This window comes from Mirounga leonina, unplaced genomic scaffold, assembly GCF_011800145.1.
Source record: "Mirounga leonina isolate KUSES-001 unplaced genomic scaffold, KU_Mleo_1.0 Mir_101595, whole genome shotgun sequence".
In the NCBI taxonomy this organism is placed as follows: Eukaryota; Metazoa; Chordata; class Mammalia; order Carnivora; family Phocidae; genus Mirounga; species Mirounga leonina.
In genome coordinates, this window is record NW_023270158.1 from 10,160,040 (window position 1) to 10,173,952 (window position 13,913).

The window sequence follows — 13,913 nt, forward strand, 5'->3', positions numbered from 1 at the left end:
CCCCCCCCCCCCCCCCCCCCCGGCAAAGATCTCAGGTGAACTGTGAATCTGAAGCTTCTTGGTCAGGATTTACAACTCTCTTCTCCCATTTTGTAGAATCAGTCCTTTTTATCTGATGTGCTTTTATGATGCTACTGGGAAGATTTGGGCATTGGGTTTAGTATATTTTTGGGGTCTGCTGCTATCTTTGAACTCCTCTATCTATAAGACTGTTCTTTTAAATGTTTAAATGGCTGAAGGTGAAAATTGAATTAGATTTGGGTTTCTTGTTAAAAAGATCTCATGTTCAGATACTTTTTTTCCCTCCCCTCTCCTCTCCATGGGAGAGCAGAAAATTGATCTAAATACAGGAAAAGAAACAGAAACTCTAGTTACAATGAAGGATGTTTATGATGAATTTGATGAGAAAATAGCAGCAAAATATAAAATCATGAAGTTCAAGTCCAAGGTTTGTATTTGGTGATAATTTTTCCCCCCACGTTTATTAGTTGTTTGTTCATTTCCCGACTTAAAAAATAGTTCTTGTATGTCTTCTTTGTGCAAAATGTCTTTTTTGTGGCTGTAATTCATTGAATGGAAATTTCATAGATATCAATATAAAATTAGTATGTAAGATTTGTAAAAATATTTTCTTTCTCTTTGAACTGCTTAGAAAATAATTTTTGTGAATTTGAATAGAAAGATAACATAGCAAAGTAATCATTTCCAATCCTTGTAGCATATCTTGTGTTCTTTTTCTGAAATGGAGAAGAAACTCTTCTGATCTTGTTTTTATTAGTTATTGGCAGGTTTTGGTCAGAAGGTTAAGGTTTTATATTTAAATATTGGGACTATGATGCTGTTTCTGATAGGACAAAAATCTATTGTTTGTGTGTTACATATTGATCGGTCTTGATTTTAGTGTGATTATAAATGACACCTTTGGCCATCATCATAGAGGCTTGTAACTCAGCATACTTTTAACAGTGATTGCAGGAGAGGAGGATTGAGTTGCTGAAGATAAGGTTAATCATCTTAACTATTTGAGCTTTGAATTATGGCTGATGGATCAGTTCTCTAAAATTCTAGAAATAGTGTGGTATAATAGTGAAGAGCGTAGGTGCTGAGACCAGACTGCTTGTGCTTTAAGTCCTAGCCGTACGAGCCGTACGACTTTGTAGTGTGTGACCTTGGACAAGGGCTGAGTGAATTCTCTGGGCCTGTTTGTTCACCTGAGGAATGGGACCCTATTTCAAGAGTTGTTGGAAGAGTTAAGCCACTGAATTCTTATTAGGTGATTAGAACAGTCCTTGGTACTTCGTAAGCACTCAGTAAATATGAGCTATAATTTTATTTTTTTTAAAGATTTTATTTATTTATTTGAGAGAGAGAATGAGAGACAGCATGAGAGGGAAGAGCGTCAGAGGGAGAAGCAGACCCCCCGCTGAGCAGGGAGCCCGATGCGGGACTCGATCCCGGGACTCCAGGATCATGACCTGAGCCGAAGGCAGTCGCTTAACCAACTGAGCCACCCAGGCACCCTGAGCTATAATTTTAATGCTAATATTAATTCTTCTAGCAAGATGGAGTTGGTTAATATCAAAGAGTAGCAAATGATTTAATACATTAACATTATAAAAATCTTTAATCTTTTATTTCCCTTCTTGAATGCAAATATTTCTAAGTTCTCTAGTGTCCAGGAGAAGTCTTGTCATTGGGTGTTTTAGTCCTAGTGGAAAGGGGGAAAGGGTGCTGTTTTGGCTTTATTTACCTTTGTGTTCCATAAGGATACTAGATTCCTCAGTGTTGAATACAGGGACATGTGTTGTGCATGTAATGCTTGTCATTTTAATTTGTGAAAAGTTTTTGTCTTAATGATTTTTAAATATCTACTTACCCAGCCAGTGGAAAAGAACTATGCTTTTGAGATACCTGATGTTCCAGAAAAATCTGAGTACTTGGAAGTTAGATACTCGGTAAGTCAAAGAAAATTACTGGGTTTTGGTTGAGCATGACATTTCTCTATTTTTGAAATTTTAACTGGCTTTCAATTAGTATCAGCAGGGCTCCTCAAGCCCACAGTTCATTGAGGTGGACTTACAGTAATGAATAATTAAAATGGATAAAATTAATTTGAATATATAGAATACCGGTTGTACTGCCTTTCTTGGCTTTCAAGTATGCATCTTTAAATAAATAAGTTGAAACTGCACAACTGCTTACTTGTCAAGTGGAATAAATGCCACATGATGGAGTTGAACATCATTAGTCTGTTGAAGTGTCCCTTCTGAGCAGCAGAAAGGTGAGAGGACCATCAGTAGCGTCGCTGTAGTGCTGCTCTTGCTCCCCTGATAGGCAAGGTCATTGCTGCGCGATGTTAATTAACTGGGCCTTAACCTCTTTTTACCTTTGTTAGAGAGTTTTGATCTCACAATGTTGGAAAAGGAAAACTGTTAATAAATGTTTCTGACAGTGGTGATGAAAAGTACCATAGAAGCATTTTATTTTATTTTATTTTATTTTAAAGATTTTATTTATTTATTTGGCAGAGAGAGACACAGCGAGAGAGGGAACACAAGCAGGGGGAGTGGGAGAGGGAGAAGCAGGCTTCCCGCCGAACAGGGAGCCCGATGTGGGGCTCGATCCCAAGACTCTGGGATGGAGCCCGATGTGGGGCTCGATCCCAGGACTCTGGGATCGTGACCTGAGCCGAAGGCAGATGCTTAACGACTGAGCCACCCAGGCGCCCCCCATAGAAGCATTTTAAATGAGTTCCACTCTTGCTTTTATTCTTCTAATGGAGTGGTACTTATTTGGCTATTCTTTATCAGTAAGGCATGTACAGCTCTGGACAGAAATCCTCTTTTGGGGGAGCTTCTTGGCCTATTTTTCTTCTAATGGATGCCATCAAGATGCATTATTTTGTCATTGTGAATTGTTTTTGTGTCCTACTGTGAATTGTTTTGGATTTCATTTGTTGCAAATTACATTTCATATGTATCAAAGGGGTTTCTTCCGGTGGTTTGTAGAGAGGCTTTTGTTTATTTCAAATACAGACTTCGGAAAATGTGAAGTAATAGTTTTAAACAAAAAAGGGTTTTCATTTTTTTTTTTCCTCTTTGCCTTTTTCAGGCTGAAATGCCACAGCTTCCTCAGGATTTGAAAGGAGAAACTTTTTCTCATGTATTTGGGACCAACACATCCAGCCTGGAAATGTTCTTGATGAACAGAAAGATCAGAGGACCTTGTTGGCTCGAAGTGAAAAATCCACGTAAGGAAACATTTATGTTTGGAAAGCCAGATTGCTGATAGAGGAGGTTTTTAGAAGTTAAGGAATTGGTCTCTGTATTTCAGTGCGTCTACTTCCTTTTTTATGTTGTTTTCCTCAAGGTGTTCTCGAGTGAGTATAGGGAATATGTTTGGAGCCACTTGATCCCTGTGGTGCCTGGCAGTTTAGTGGGAGGGAGGCCTTCGGGAGCCCAGGTGGTCGTTGGCATGCATCCCTCTTTGTGCTGCTGTTGGCATGTATTTCTGAGCCGGCCGATGACGCCCACCTGCTGTACATAGTGGACTGGTGGCCTCTGAAGGAGGGCAAGCATCAGTGCCAGAGGTGGCGAGTGCTTGTTTGGTTTCTTACCTGATGTTTTCCAGTGTTTGCATCTGTGATGTTTGGCTTCATGAATCTCTTAAAAATGCTTTGTGATTCCTCCAGGGTGTTTTTTTTTTTTTTTTTTAAAACCTATTTGGGGTCCTGGATTCTTCAGAAAATCCGATGAAAGCTGTGGACCTTTTTCCCGAGAAGATGAACGTGTGTGTATACACACACACACACACACACACACGGCTTTGCATACAATCCAGTAATTGGGCTTATTTTTAGTTAGATGTTGTAATAAGACATTCTTATGAGAATATGGCTTTGCAGACTATCTCAGTTAATCACAGATATCTTAATTATAGTAGTTTTCCTTTTTCAGCAATGGCTATTGATGTGTTGTATCTATTCTCTTTCAGAGCTCTTGAATCAGCCAGTCAGTTGGTGTAAAGTTGAGGCAATGGCCTTGAAACCAGACCTGGTGAATGTGATTAAAGATGTTGGTCCTCCTCCACTCGTGGTCATGTCTTTCAGCATGAAGACAATGCAGAATGCAAAGACACATCAAAATGAGGTAAAGAAAAAGGGCAGATTTGTGTACCTATGCTTTAGATGCAATGCCTGCTGAACTGTACAACTGTTCTACAAGGGGAAATTGTTCTTTCTGGAGGAGAAAGAATAGTAATGCACTACCAGACTCCATTTTGGAGAATGAATTGAAGTTGTTGGATGTTGGAGTTTTTCTTTAAAGACTTAAACTGCTGGACTTACTTTTATTTTTTGTTTTTTGAATTTTTTATCTTGGCAAACTTTAAGTGGACTTGGAATAATATAATGAACTGCCATATTCCTTTTACTCATATTCAGTAGTTAGTAAGATTTTGGCACACTTGTTTGCCCCCCTCTTTTTTTTTTCCTGTTGAAGTATTTTAAAAGCTGAGGTCAGATTTTGTGTAATTTACCATTGTATACTTTGGTACGCATCTCTCAAAACATGCACACTTTCTTGCACTTAGTAACTATACTGGTGATACCTTGATACCATCTAAAATACTCAGTCCACATTCACATGATTCTGTTTATCAAAAATGTCTTTTTATTGAATTATATTTGACATCTCTTAGTTTCATGTGTACCACATAGTGATTTGATGTTCTTATGCATTACAAAATGATCACCGCGATAGGTCTGGCAATCATCTGTCACCATATAAAGTTATTACAATATTACTGACTCAGAAATGTTTTCTACCAGTTGGTTTACTCAAATCAGGGTCCGTATAAGATTCACAGATGGTGTTTCATTTTTGTCTCTTGAATCTCTTTTAAATGGGAGCAGCTCCCTCCCACCATCTTTTTCCATTGACATTGATTTATTTAAGAATCATTTTCATTGTCTCATAGAATGTCCCATTTTCTGTGTTTGGTTCCTTGTGTCATTGGACTTCTTCCTCTGTACCAGGGGTTGGCACAGTATGGCCTATGGGCAAATCCAGCCTTACCATCTGTTTTTGTAAATAAAGTTTAATTGAAAGACATCATGTCTATTCATTTACATATTATCTGCAGTTGCTGTAGAGTTAGTAGTCATGACAGGGGCCATGTGACCTGAAAGCCTAAAATACGTAGTGTCTGGCTCTTTACAGGACAAGTGTGCTGGCCCCTGCTAGTTAGCACTAAAGAATTGATTAGATTCAGTTTTGACTTTTTGGGTCAGTATACTTTATAGGTGGTGGTATGATGTATTTCATACTGCATTATATATCAGCTGGCGTATAGTATAATGTCTGGTTAAACCACTATTAGTGGGGCTATGATTGATTAGTGGCTTCACGTTTTCAACTAAAGGAGGGTTTTTTAACGATGGCACTACTAATGTTTTGGGCTGAATTATTCAGTGTTGTGAGGGCTGTCCTGGGCATTGCGGGATGTTTAGCAGTAACGCTGGCCACTGCCTGATGCCAGGTAGCACCCCTCCCCCCTACCTGTGACAACCAAAAATGCCTCCACACATTTCCAGGTGTCCTCTTGAGGTGGGGAACAAAATTGTTCCCATTTGAGAACCACTGGTCTAATGACCCCCCCCCCTTTATTTTTTACCTGAATTAATTATTTCATTAGGACTTGTAAAACAGTTTTTTAATTCTGTCATCCTTTCCATGTTTGTTAGTTAAACATGTTAAATATTAGAACGTTTATTGAATTTTTCTATAAAGTTAACTTTTCCTCATTCACCACCACTATTGCTTAGGCTGCAGTAGTCCGTACAGGAAAGATGAGGTCAGTGTGTACTTCTTTCTCTTTCATTGCTAATTTTCTGAGTAGGAAGTTGGGGGCCTGCATTACATGCAGTGTTGACCAGTGATTTGTTTATTTTTGTTGTTACTTTTATTTTGCTTCCTCTTTTATGGAATATTATGAACTCACAGGTTTTATATTTACTCATTATGTTTCAGTTCATTGCTGTCATTATTACTGTTACTTTTGATGCTTAAATTTGTCTTTGGTCAGTGGGAGCGTCTTTATTGTTCACTTCTAAATCCTTTTGACATTGAAGGGGATGTTTTTTAACAACAGCCTTTTGGCATTGTTTTTACTCTGAATTTTTTTTTACTATGTGATTTGATCTTTTAATAATAATTTAGTAGATGGCTGTAGTTAACAGTTAAGTGTTTGGGAAAGGTTTAATTAGTTAAAAAAAAAAAATACCCATCCTCTAGCCCCCAGCGTGAGGTTTCTCAATACCATTTCACAATAAAGGAAGTAGGGCTTCATGGAGAAATGGCCGATTTAGGGCAGAAAATGTCCAAGATAAGCCTGAAATACCTAGTTATACTAGAAAACAAGGATGATATTAAAATCTACTGAAGATGTGTCAGAAGGGCCTACGAGTCAACTTGGAGTTTCCTAATGGCCAAAGATGGGACAATTTGAGTACGGATAAGGATAGCTGCAGCAGATTGCAACACATGAGTTCACACTAATCGTGTAAGCACTAACAACCCTGCATTGGTCATCTGTGAAGGCAGCTAGGGAACCAACTCACTGGTTTGAAAACTGGTAAATAAATGGATTGAGTCTAGCATTTCTCTTGATCTTTTTATGAACTCATATTGTACCTCAGGTAACCGAATAATCAATGAAGGGAAGTTTCACTTTATAGAAGGTTTCCATCCAAGAAGTGATGAAGGAAAAATTGAATATTACCACTTTGCAATCCCTAATGAGATAGTGGATCAAGCAACCAGTGGTTGCTAATAGCACCCAAAGAGAGCTAACCAGACATGATGTGCCTGTGCCGTCTGATAGAAGTAATCACTAGCACCTCTGGCATACTCATGCCAAAAAACTGAATGTGATTTTGATCAGGCCTTTAGATCTAAATGTGAATTCGCCGACAGTACAGAAACAGAGGAATGTGTTAAATGGTATTATTGGAATACAAGCAGCAAAACCGATACTGTGGGGATACTCTATAGGATGAATGACCCAGTTTCTTCAACAAATGAATTGCAGGGAAATAATAGGTGGTGAGATATTGTGCCTATAGTTTTACATATCAACCAATTGCAAAGTATGGACTTACTTGGTAAATAAAATTGAGATTGTTGGGAAAACATGAAAATTTGAATGCTGCCTGGATATTTAGTGATCTTAAGGAATTACTGTTAATTGTATTAGCTATGATTGTGTTACATTTTAAAAACTTACTATCTTTTAAAGTAGTGGTTCTCAACGGGGTGAGATTTTGCCCTTTAGGAGACATTTGGCCATGTCTGGAGACATTTTTGGTTGTCACAACTCGGGGGTGGAGGGCAGTGCTATTAGCAGCCAGGGATACTGCTAAACCTCCCACAGTGAACAGAACAGCCCCCATAACAAAGAATTATTTGGTCAGAAGTGTCCGTAGTGCTGAGGTTGAGAAACCTTGTTTTAGAGATACATGCTGAAATATTAGTGGATAAAGTGATAGGTCTGAATTCTGCTTCAAATAATCTGGGTGGAGGCAGGAAATGGATAGGAATATTGATGGGTTGATAATTGAAGGTGAATGATGGGTATATGAGAGTTGACTTTGCTGTTTTTTCTCTTAGTAAATGTTGAGTGAGTGAGTGAGTGTGAGTGAATGAATGAATAGGAGAGACATTTTGTAGTCCTAAGTAAATTAGATGGCTTCCTAAGGGTTTAGATTACTTGGTTAATAAAGTTGTTGACTCAGCAAATGTTTCTAAACCATGTGCTAGTGTGATGGAATACTTGTGACTCAAAATACAGAGGAGGAGACAGATATTAGCCCGATAGCAGAAATAGATGTAAAACTTAGAAAAGATACACGTGCTCTGGATAGCATCAAATAAAGGAAGCTGCCCAGGCCTAGGAGGCCAGGAAGGTGTCACTGGTTAGGGAAACTTCTTGGGATGGTCTGAGATCAGCCCCTGTGGAAGAGTGAAGGCAGCAAGCCTGGCAGTGGGAGAAAACTGCATTGCAGTTACAGCAAAGGTCTCAGCCAATCCCAGGGAGCTCAGGCATAGCGATGACCCTTCATAATTTCTCCAGCTTTCTTAGTAGTTGGGAGAATGAGGGCCGTTGTCCTGAAGAGGACTTCTGGGTGACACACCACAGTATCTATCCCAGAAGTCTTTTCTGAAGAAGTAGGGATGGACCTTGCATACTGGTGGGTGAGTAGGAGTTAACTAGGCACAGAGAAAGGGTTTTTTTTCCCCCTAGGTGCAGCAAGCTTTCTCCAACACGGTGCCATGGGAAGCCATTGTTGGTGTCAGCACAGAAACAGGGAGACCACTTAGGAGGCTAGTAGATGAATAGGTTGATATAAAACATTGAAATCTGGATATGAACATACAAAGGTTTAGGGAGAAAAGTCTCCTAATAACCCCAACCCTCAGAGACAACTACTATTAATGTTTTTGTGTATTTTTTTTCTGTCTTCTCTGCATATTTTATTAAAAAGCTAGGATTTTATTATAGATGTGATTTGATTTTCTGCTTTTTTCTACAGTTTTTCCTGTGCCTCTACTGTTTCTGATCACAATAGCAGTACTTGGTGTTTACACAACATTTAGGAAGTACCAGTTTTTTTTTTTTTTAAAGTAGTCTCTACACCCAAGTCACAACCCTGAGATCTTGATTCGCATGCTCTACTGACTGAGGCAGCCAGGCGCCCCAGAAAGTACAAATTTTAAAAAGAAAATGAAGAATACCCACAATCCCTCTTCCCCAGCTTTGTCCATGGTTGGCATCCTCCAGATTATTGGTCATGCATATCCATAGCTTGTTTTTAAAGATTGAGTCTTTAAACATCACTTACCTGTTTCTTTTGAGATCCCTGGCTGGGAGTCAGGAGTCCTGGGTTCCAGTTCCAGGTCAGAACTTCTATTTTCCCCTTCTATTTTCTCTATTTTTGTTTGTTTAAATACTTTCATAATAAAAAGTTAAAATATCCATATGGACTAAAATATTTATCTTTTAATATTCTGCGTAGTTCTGGTGAGAATGCAGAATGCATACTAGGCGTCTGATAAGTGATCTTTTTCCCTCCTTTATTTGCAGATTATTGCTGTGGCAGCTTTGGTCCATCACAGCTTTGCATTAGATAAAGCACCCCCACAGCCTCCCTTCCAGTCACACTTCTGTGGTATGTATATTTTTTTAGCTGGTCTTCTAATGGTTTGATTTTAATTTTTCTTATTTTTTCTCCGGCTGTTGGATCAGTAACTTTTTTTTTTTGATGTTTTCAAGAGTAGTTAGTACATATTGTTAAAGAAGTTTTTTTTTTAATTTTTTGTCAGCTGTGGACACTGTTTTATTGGATTGGTGGCTCCTATTCATTTGGTTTATTTTGTTCAAGGAGCAGAAGTTGGGAGGCAGTTTGACATTTTTTTTCTGTTCCAGTGGTTATTTTATTGGGGTACTCTCCTTTTTTTTTTCCTAGGTCAAAATTACACTTTCACTGTTTCCTTTTCATGATGTCTTTCTAAAGCTCATCATAGAAGCCTGACCAAAGTTTTCTGTGTGGTGAGGCAATATGCTAGGGCATAAATGAATGTCTGTCTATTTAGGAGGAGTTACAATATATCAAGTTAGAGTTGGGTTTGCTCTGCATAAAATTCAATTGGTGAAAAATGTTAAACAGAAATCTGCATGCCATGAATCAGTCTCCAAAGAGGATTCTGACCTATTCCATGGTGAGACCTTGGCCACTTAAATAACCATTTTTTTTTCTAAACAAGAAAAGGGCAGAATACTATTGATCTGTTAATGTTTCCTGAAATCTTTTCCAGCCTAGAACCAGCAGTTAGATGGGGAAGCATCTCCTGTCTGATTTTGTGGGTATTGGGAAAGTGGGACTAGGAAAACAAGCAGAGAAGGGAATACCATGTATTATTATTGTGAAGTTTCACTCTTTAAGTGGGGTGGAATATATATAACAAAAAAAATGGTGAGAATATCCTGGAAAATATGTGGAAGAGCGCAGTCATGAGCTCATCTTAACATGTATTTATTACCTGCTCTGTGTATGTCACAGTGTGAACAGCTGTTTTGAGTGGCATGGAACTTAGTGAGGGAAGCTTTGGGCATCTTTATTTTTCTAACTTTGAGAAGGTTGGTGTTCCTTCATTGTGTACTAGTTAAGGCTTTGGTGGTGGGGGGATTCCCTTTGGGCAAGACTGTTAAACATCTTCCATTCTGATGTAGATGGATAGAAGATGTTTCATGAAAGTAGTTTTAAACAATTACAGGGACTTAGGGTTCTGTGCATGGCTATTTTTTTTTTTAATTTAATCTTTTTTTTTTTTTAAAGATTTTATTTATTTATTTGAGACAGAGAGAATGAGAGAGACAGAGAGCACATGAGAGGGGGGAGGGTCAGAGGGAGAAGCAGACTCCCCGCCGAGCAGGGAGCCCGATGCGGGACTCGATCCTGGGACTCCAGGATCATGACCTGAGCCGAAGGCAGTCGTTTAACCAACTGAGCCACCCAGGCGCCCTTAAATTTAATCTTTTAAACTTTAAAAATTGAGGTATAATTGCCATGTAACATTATTTTAGTTTCAGGTGTGCAACATGACAATTTGATAATTGTATGTATCGTGAAATGATCGCCACAATAAGTCTAATTAACATCTGTCATCATAGAAAATGGTTTTTCTTGTGATGAGAACTTTTAAGGTTTACTCTCTTGGCAACTTTCAAACATGCAAGACAGTATTATTAACTATAGTCACCATGCTGTACATTACATCTCTATGACTTATTTTATAACTGAAGTTTGCACTGTTTGACCCTCTTCACCCAGGCCCTCCTCTACCCCCACATCCCATCCCTCTGGCAACCATCAGTCTGTTACCTGTATCTGTGACCTCATTTTGTCTTTGTTTTTTTAGATTGCACATATCAGTGAGATCATACAGTATTTATCTTTCTATGTCTGACTTTCTTCGCTTAGCATAATGCCCTTCATGGTCTGTCCATGTTGTCACAAATGGCAAGATTTTTTCCTTATTTTTTACAGCCGAATAATAATCCATTGTATAAATATACCACTTTTTTTAATCTGTTCATCCATTGATGGGCACTTAGGTTGCTTCCTTTTCCTGGCTTTTGTAAATAATTTTGCAGTGAACATGCGGGTGCAGATACCTTTTCAAGTTAGTGATTTCATTTTCTTCAAATACCCAGAAGTAGAATACCTAGATCATAGGGTATATTTATTTTTAATTTTTTGAGGAACCTCCATACTGTTTTCCACAGCGGCTGTACCAGTTTACATTCCCACTAACAGTATACAAGGGTTCACTTTACTCCACATCCTAGGCAACACTTATTTTTTCTTTTTTTTCTTTTTTAAGTAGGCTCCATGCCTACTTAGTGGGACTTGGACTTACGACCCCGAGATCAAGTGTCACATGCTCTACTGACTGCGCCAGCCAGGTGCCCCTCTTGTCTTTTTGATAATAGCAATTCTGACAGGTGTGAGGTGATATCCCCATGTGGTTTTGATTTGCATTTCTTTGATAATTGCGATGTTGACCACTTTATTTTTTTATTTTTTTAAAATATTTATTTATTTGACAGAGAGAGACACAGCGAGAGAGGGAACATAAGCAGGGGGAGTGGGAGAGGGAGAAGCAGGCTTCCCGCGGAGCGGGGAGCCCGATGCAGGGCTCGATCCCGGGACCCTGGGATCATGACCTGAGCCGAAGGCAGATGCTTAACGACTGAGCCACCCAGGCGCCCCCACTTTTTTTTTTTTTAAGATTTTATTTATTTATTTGACAGAGAGAGAGACAGTGAGGGAACACAAGTAGGGGGAGTGGGAGAGGGAGAAGCAGACTCCCCACTGAGCAGGGAGCCCGATGGTGGGGCTTGATCCCAGGATCCTGGGATCATGACCTGAGCTGAAGGCAGATGCTTAACGATTGAGCCACCAAGGTGCCCCTTACGTTGACCACTTTTTCATGTACCTATTGGCTATCTGTAAGTCTTCGTTGGAAAAATGTCTATTCAGAGCCTTTGCCCATTTTTTTTAAAGTAGGCTCCATGCCCACTGTGGGGCTTGAACTCACCACCCTGAGATCAAGAGTCACTTGTTCTACTGACTGAGCCAGCCAGGTGGCCCCAGCCTTTGCCCAATTTTAAATTGGATTGTTTGTTTTATTGCTATCAAGTTACAGGAGTTCTTTGTATATTTTGGGTATTAACCTTTTATCACATATATGATTTGCAAATATTTTCTCCCATTTGTTAGGTTGCCTTTTCATTTAGTTGATGGTTTCCTTTGCTCTGCAAGAGCTTTTTATTGTGATGTAGTCCTACTTGATTATTTTTGCTTTTGATTCCTTTCCTTTTGGTGTCAAATCCAAAAAGTCATCACCAAGACCAATGTCAGGGAGCTTACTTCCCATTTTTTTCTAAGAGTTTTATGGTTTCAAGTCCTTATATTCAAGTCTTCAGTGAATTTTCACTTAGTTTTTGTGTATGGTGTAAGATTGTGGTCCAGTTTCATTCTTTTATATGTGGCTGTCCAGTTTTCATATCACCATTTAGTAAAGAGACTGTCCTTTTCCCATTGTATAGTCATACCTCCTTTGTCATAAATTAATTGATCATATATGCATGCATTAATTTCTGGGCTCTCTGTTTTGTTCCATTGATCTAGATGTCTGTTTTTATCCCAGTACCATACTGTTTTGATTACTGCAGCTTTGGAGTATAGTTTTAAATCAGGGAGCATGACACCTCCTGCTTTGTTCTTCTTTCCCAAGATTGCTTGGGCTACTTGGGGTCTTTGTGGTTCCATAATGAATTTTAGGATTGTTTGTTCTGGCTTTTCTTTGGAGGTCCAACAACATGACCGATGGAAATACTTGAACTCTTAACTTTCTAGAGATTAGAGGGTATTTGTTTATATTTATGACAGTTTACATTTGGAAACGTGTGGCATATGTGTACTTGAAATTGGACTAAGACGGTGATGGGATCTTTATTTTTTTTTCCTTCTTACAGTTGTATCTAAACCAAAGGACTGTATTTTTCCATATACTTTCAAAGAAGACATTAAGGAAAAGGTAAAGAACTCATCATTTATTCCTTTTAAATATGAAGCATCTATTTAGAAAAAGAAAAGGAGGGGTGTGGATTAGTAGAATAGGCTATTTTATTTTATTTTATTTTATTTTTTTAAGATTTTATTTATTTATTTGAGAGAGAGACTGAGATAGAGCATGAGAGGGGGGAGGGTCAGAGGGAGAAGCAGACCCCCCGCTGAGCAGGGAGCCCGATGCGGGACTCGATCCCGGGACTCCAGGATCATGACCTGAGCCGAAGGCAGTCGCTTAACCAACTGAGCCACCCAGGCGCCCTAGAATAGGCTATTTTATATGTTAATTTATTAGATCTATTCTTGCTAGATTGGACTGTGGCATTAATCCATTCAAAATGTGTTAGAAAGATGAAAGTAGAAACATCATTTAACAATGATTTGCCACCTGAAAATAATGTGATTCTATATCTTATTAGTAGGTGGATAGGCTCAAATCCTCCTTCAGATAGCTTTCCAAAATGCATGATCATGTGATTACTGTTTTGATGCAGTGTTAGGTAGAGCCCCTTCCCCCATCCTCCAGCTTGAAGAAAGCCAAGTGAAGTTGGGAATACTGGATAATAAAGGGGACACATATTGGAAAGGTCGATATGGGCTGGCCAGAATTGATCAGCGATCTCTCAACTGCCAGTGTACTCCATGGAGAAGTTTTCATGGGTCCTTAATAAAATAGGGGGTGGAAAAAAATAGTGTAATGTAGTGAGTTTGTCACAAGGTA

General features: G+C 38.9%; 1 protein-coding gene across 3 annotated transcripts in view; it reads left to right on the forward strand.

Annotated features, from left to right (window-relative positions):
* POLA1 (DNA polymerase alpha 1, catalytic subunit) overlaps positions 1 to 13,913 on the forward strand; it is a 296,908-nt gene that overhangs the window by 25,089 nt on the left and 257,906 nt on the right. For all 3 annotated transcript variants that reach the window (XM_035001019.1, XM_035001027.1, XM_035001036.1), the window contains exons 12-17: positions 332 to 448; positions 1,881 to 1,955; positions 3,112 to 3,250; positions 3,994 to 4,148; positions 9,142 to 9,226; positions 13,099 to 13,160. In XM_035001019.1, the coding sequence (XP_034856910.1) occupies positions 332 to 448; positions 1,881 to 1,955; positions 3,112 to 3,250; positions 3,994 to 4,148; positions 9,142 to 9,226; positions 13,099 to 13,160 (633 nt within the window). The remainder of the gene's footprint in view (positions 1 to 331; positions 449 to 1,880; positions 1,956 to 3,111; positions 3,251 to 3,993; positions 4,149 to 9,141; positions 9,227 to 13,098; positions 13,161 to 13,913) is intronic.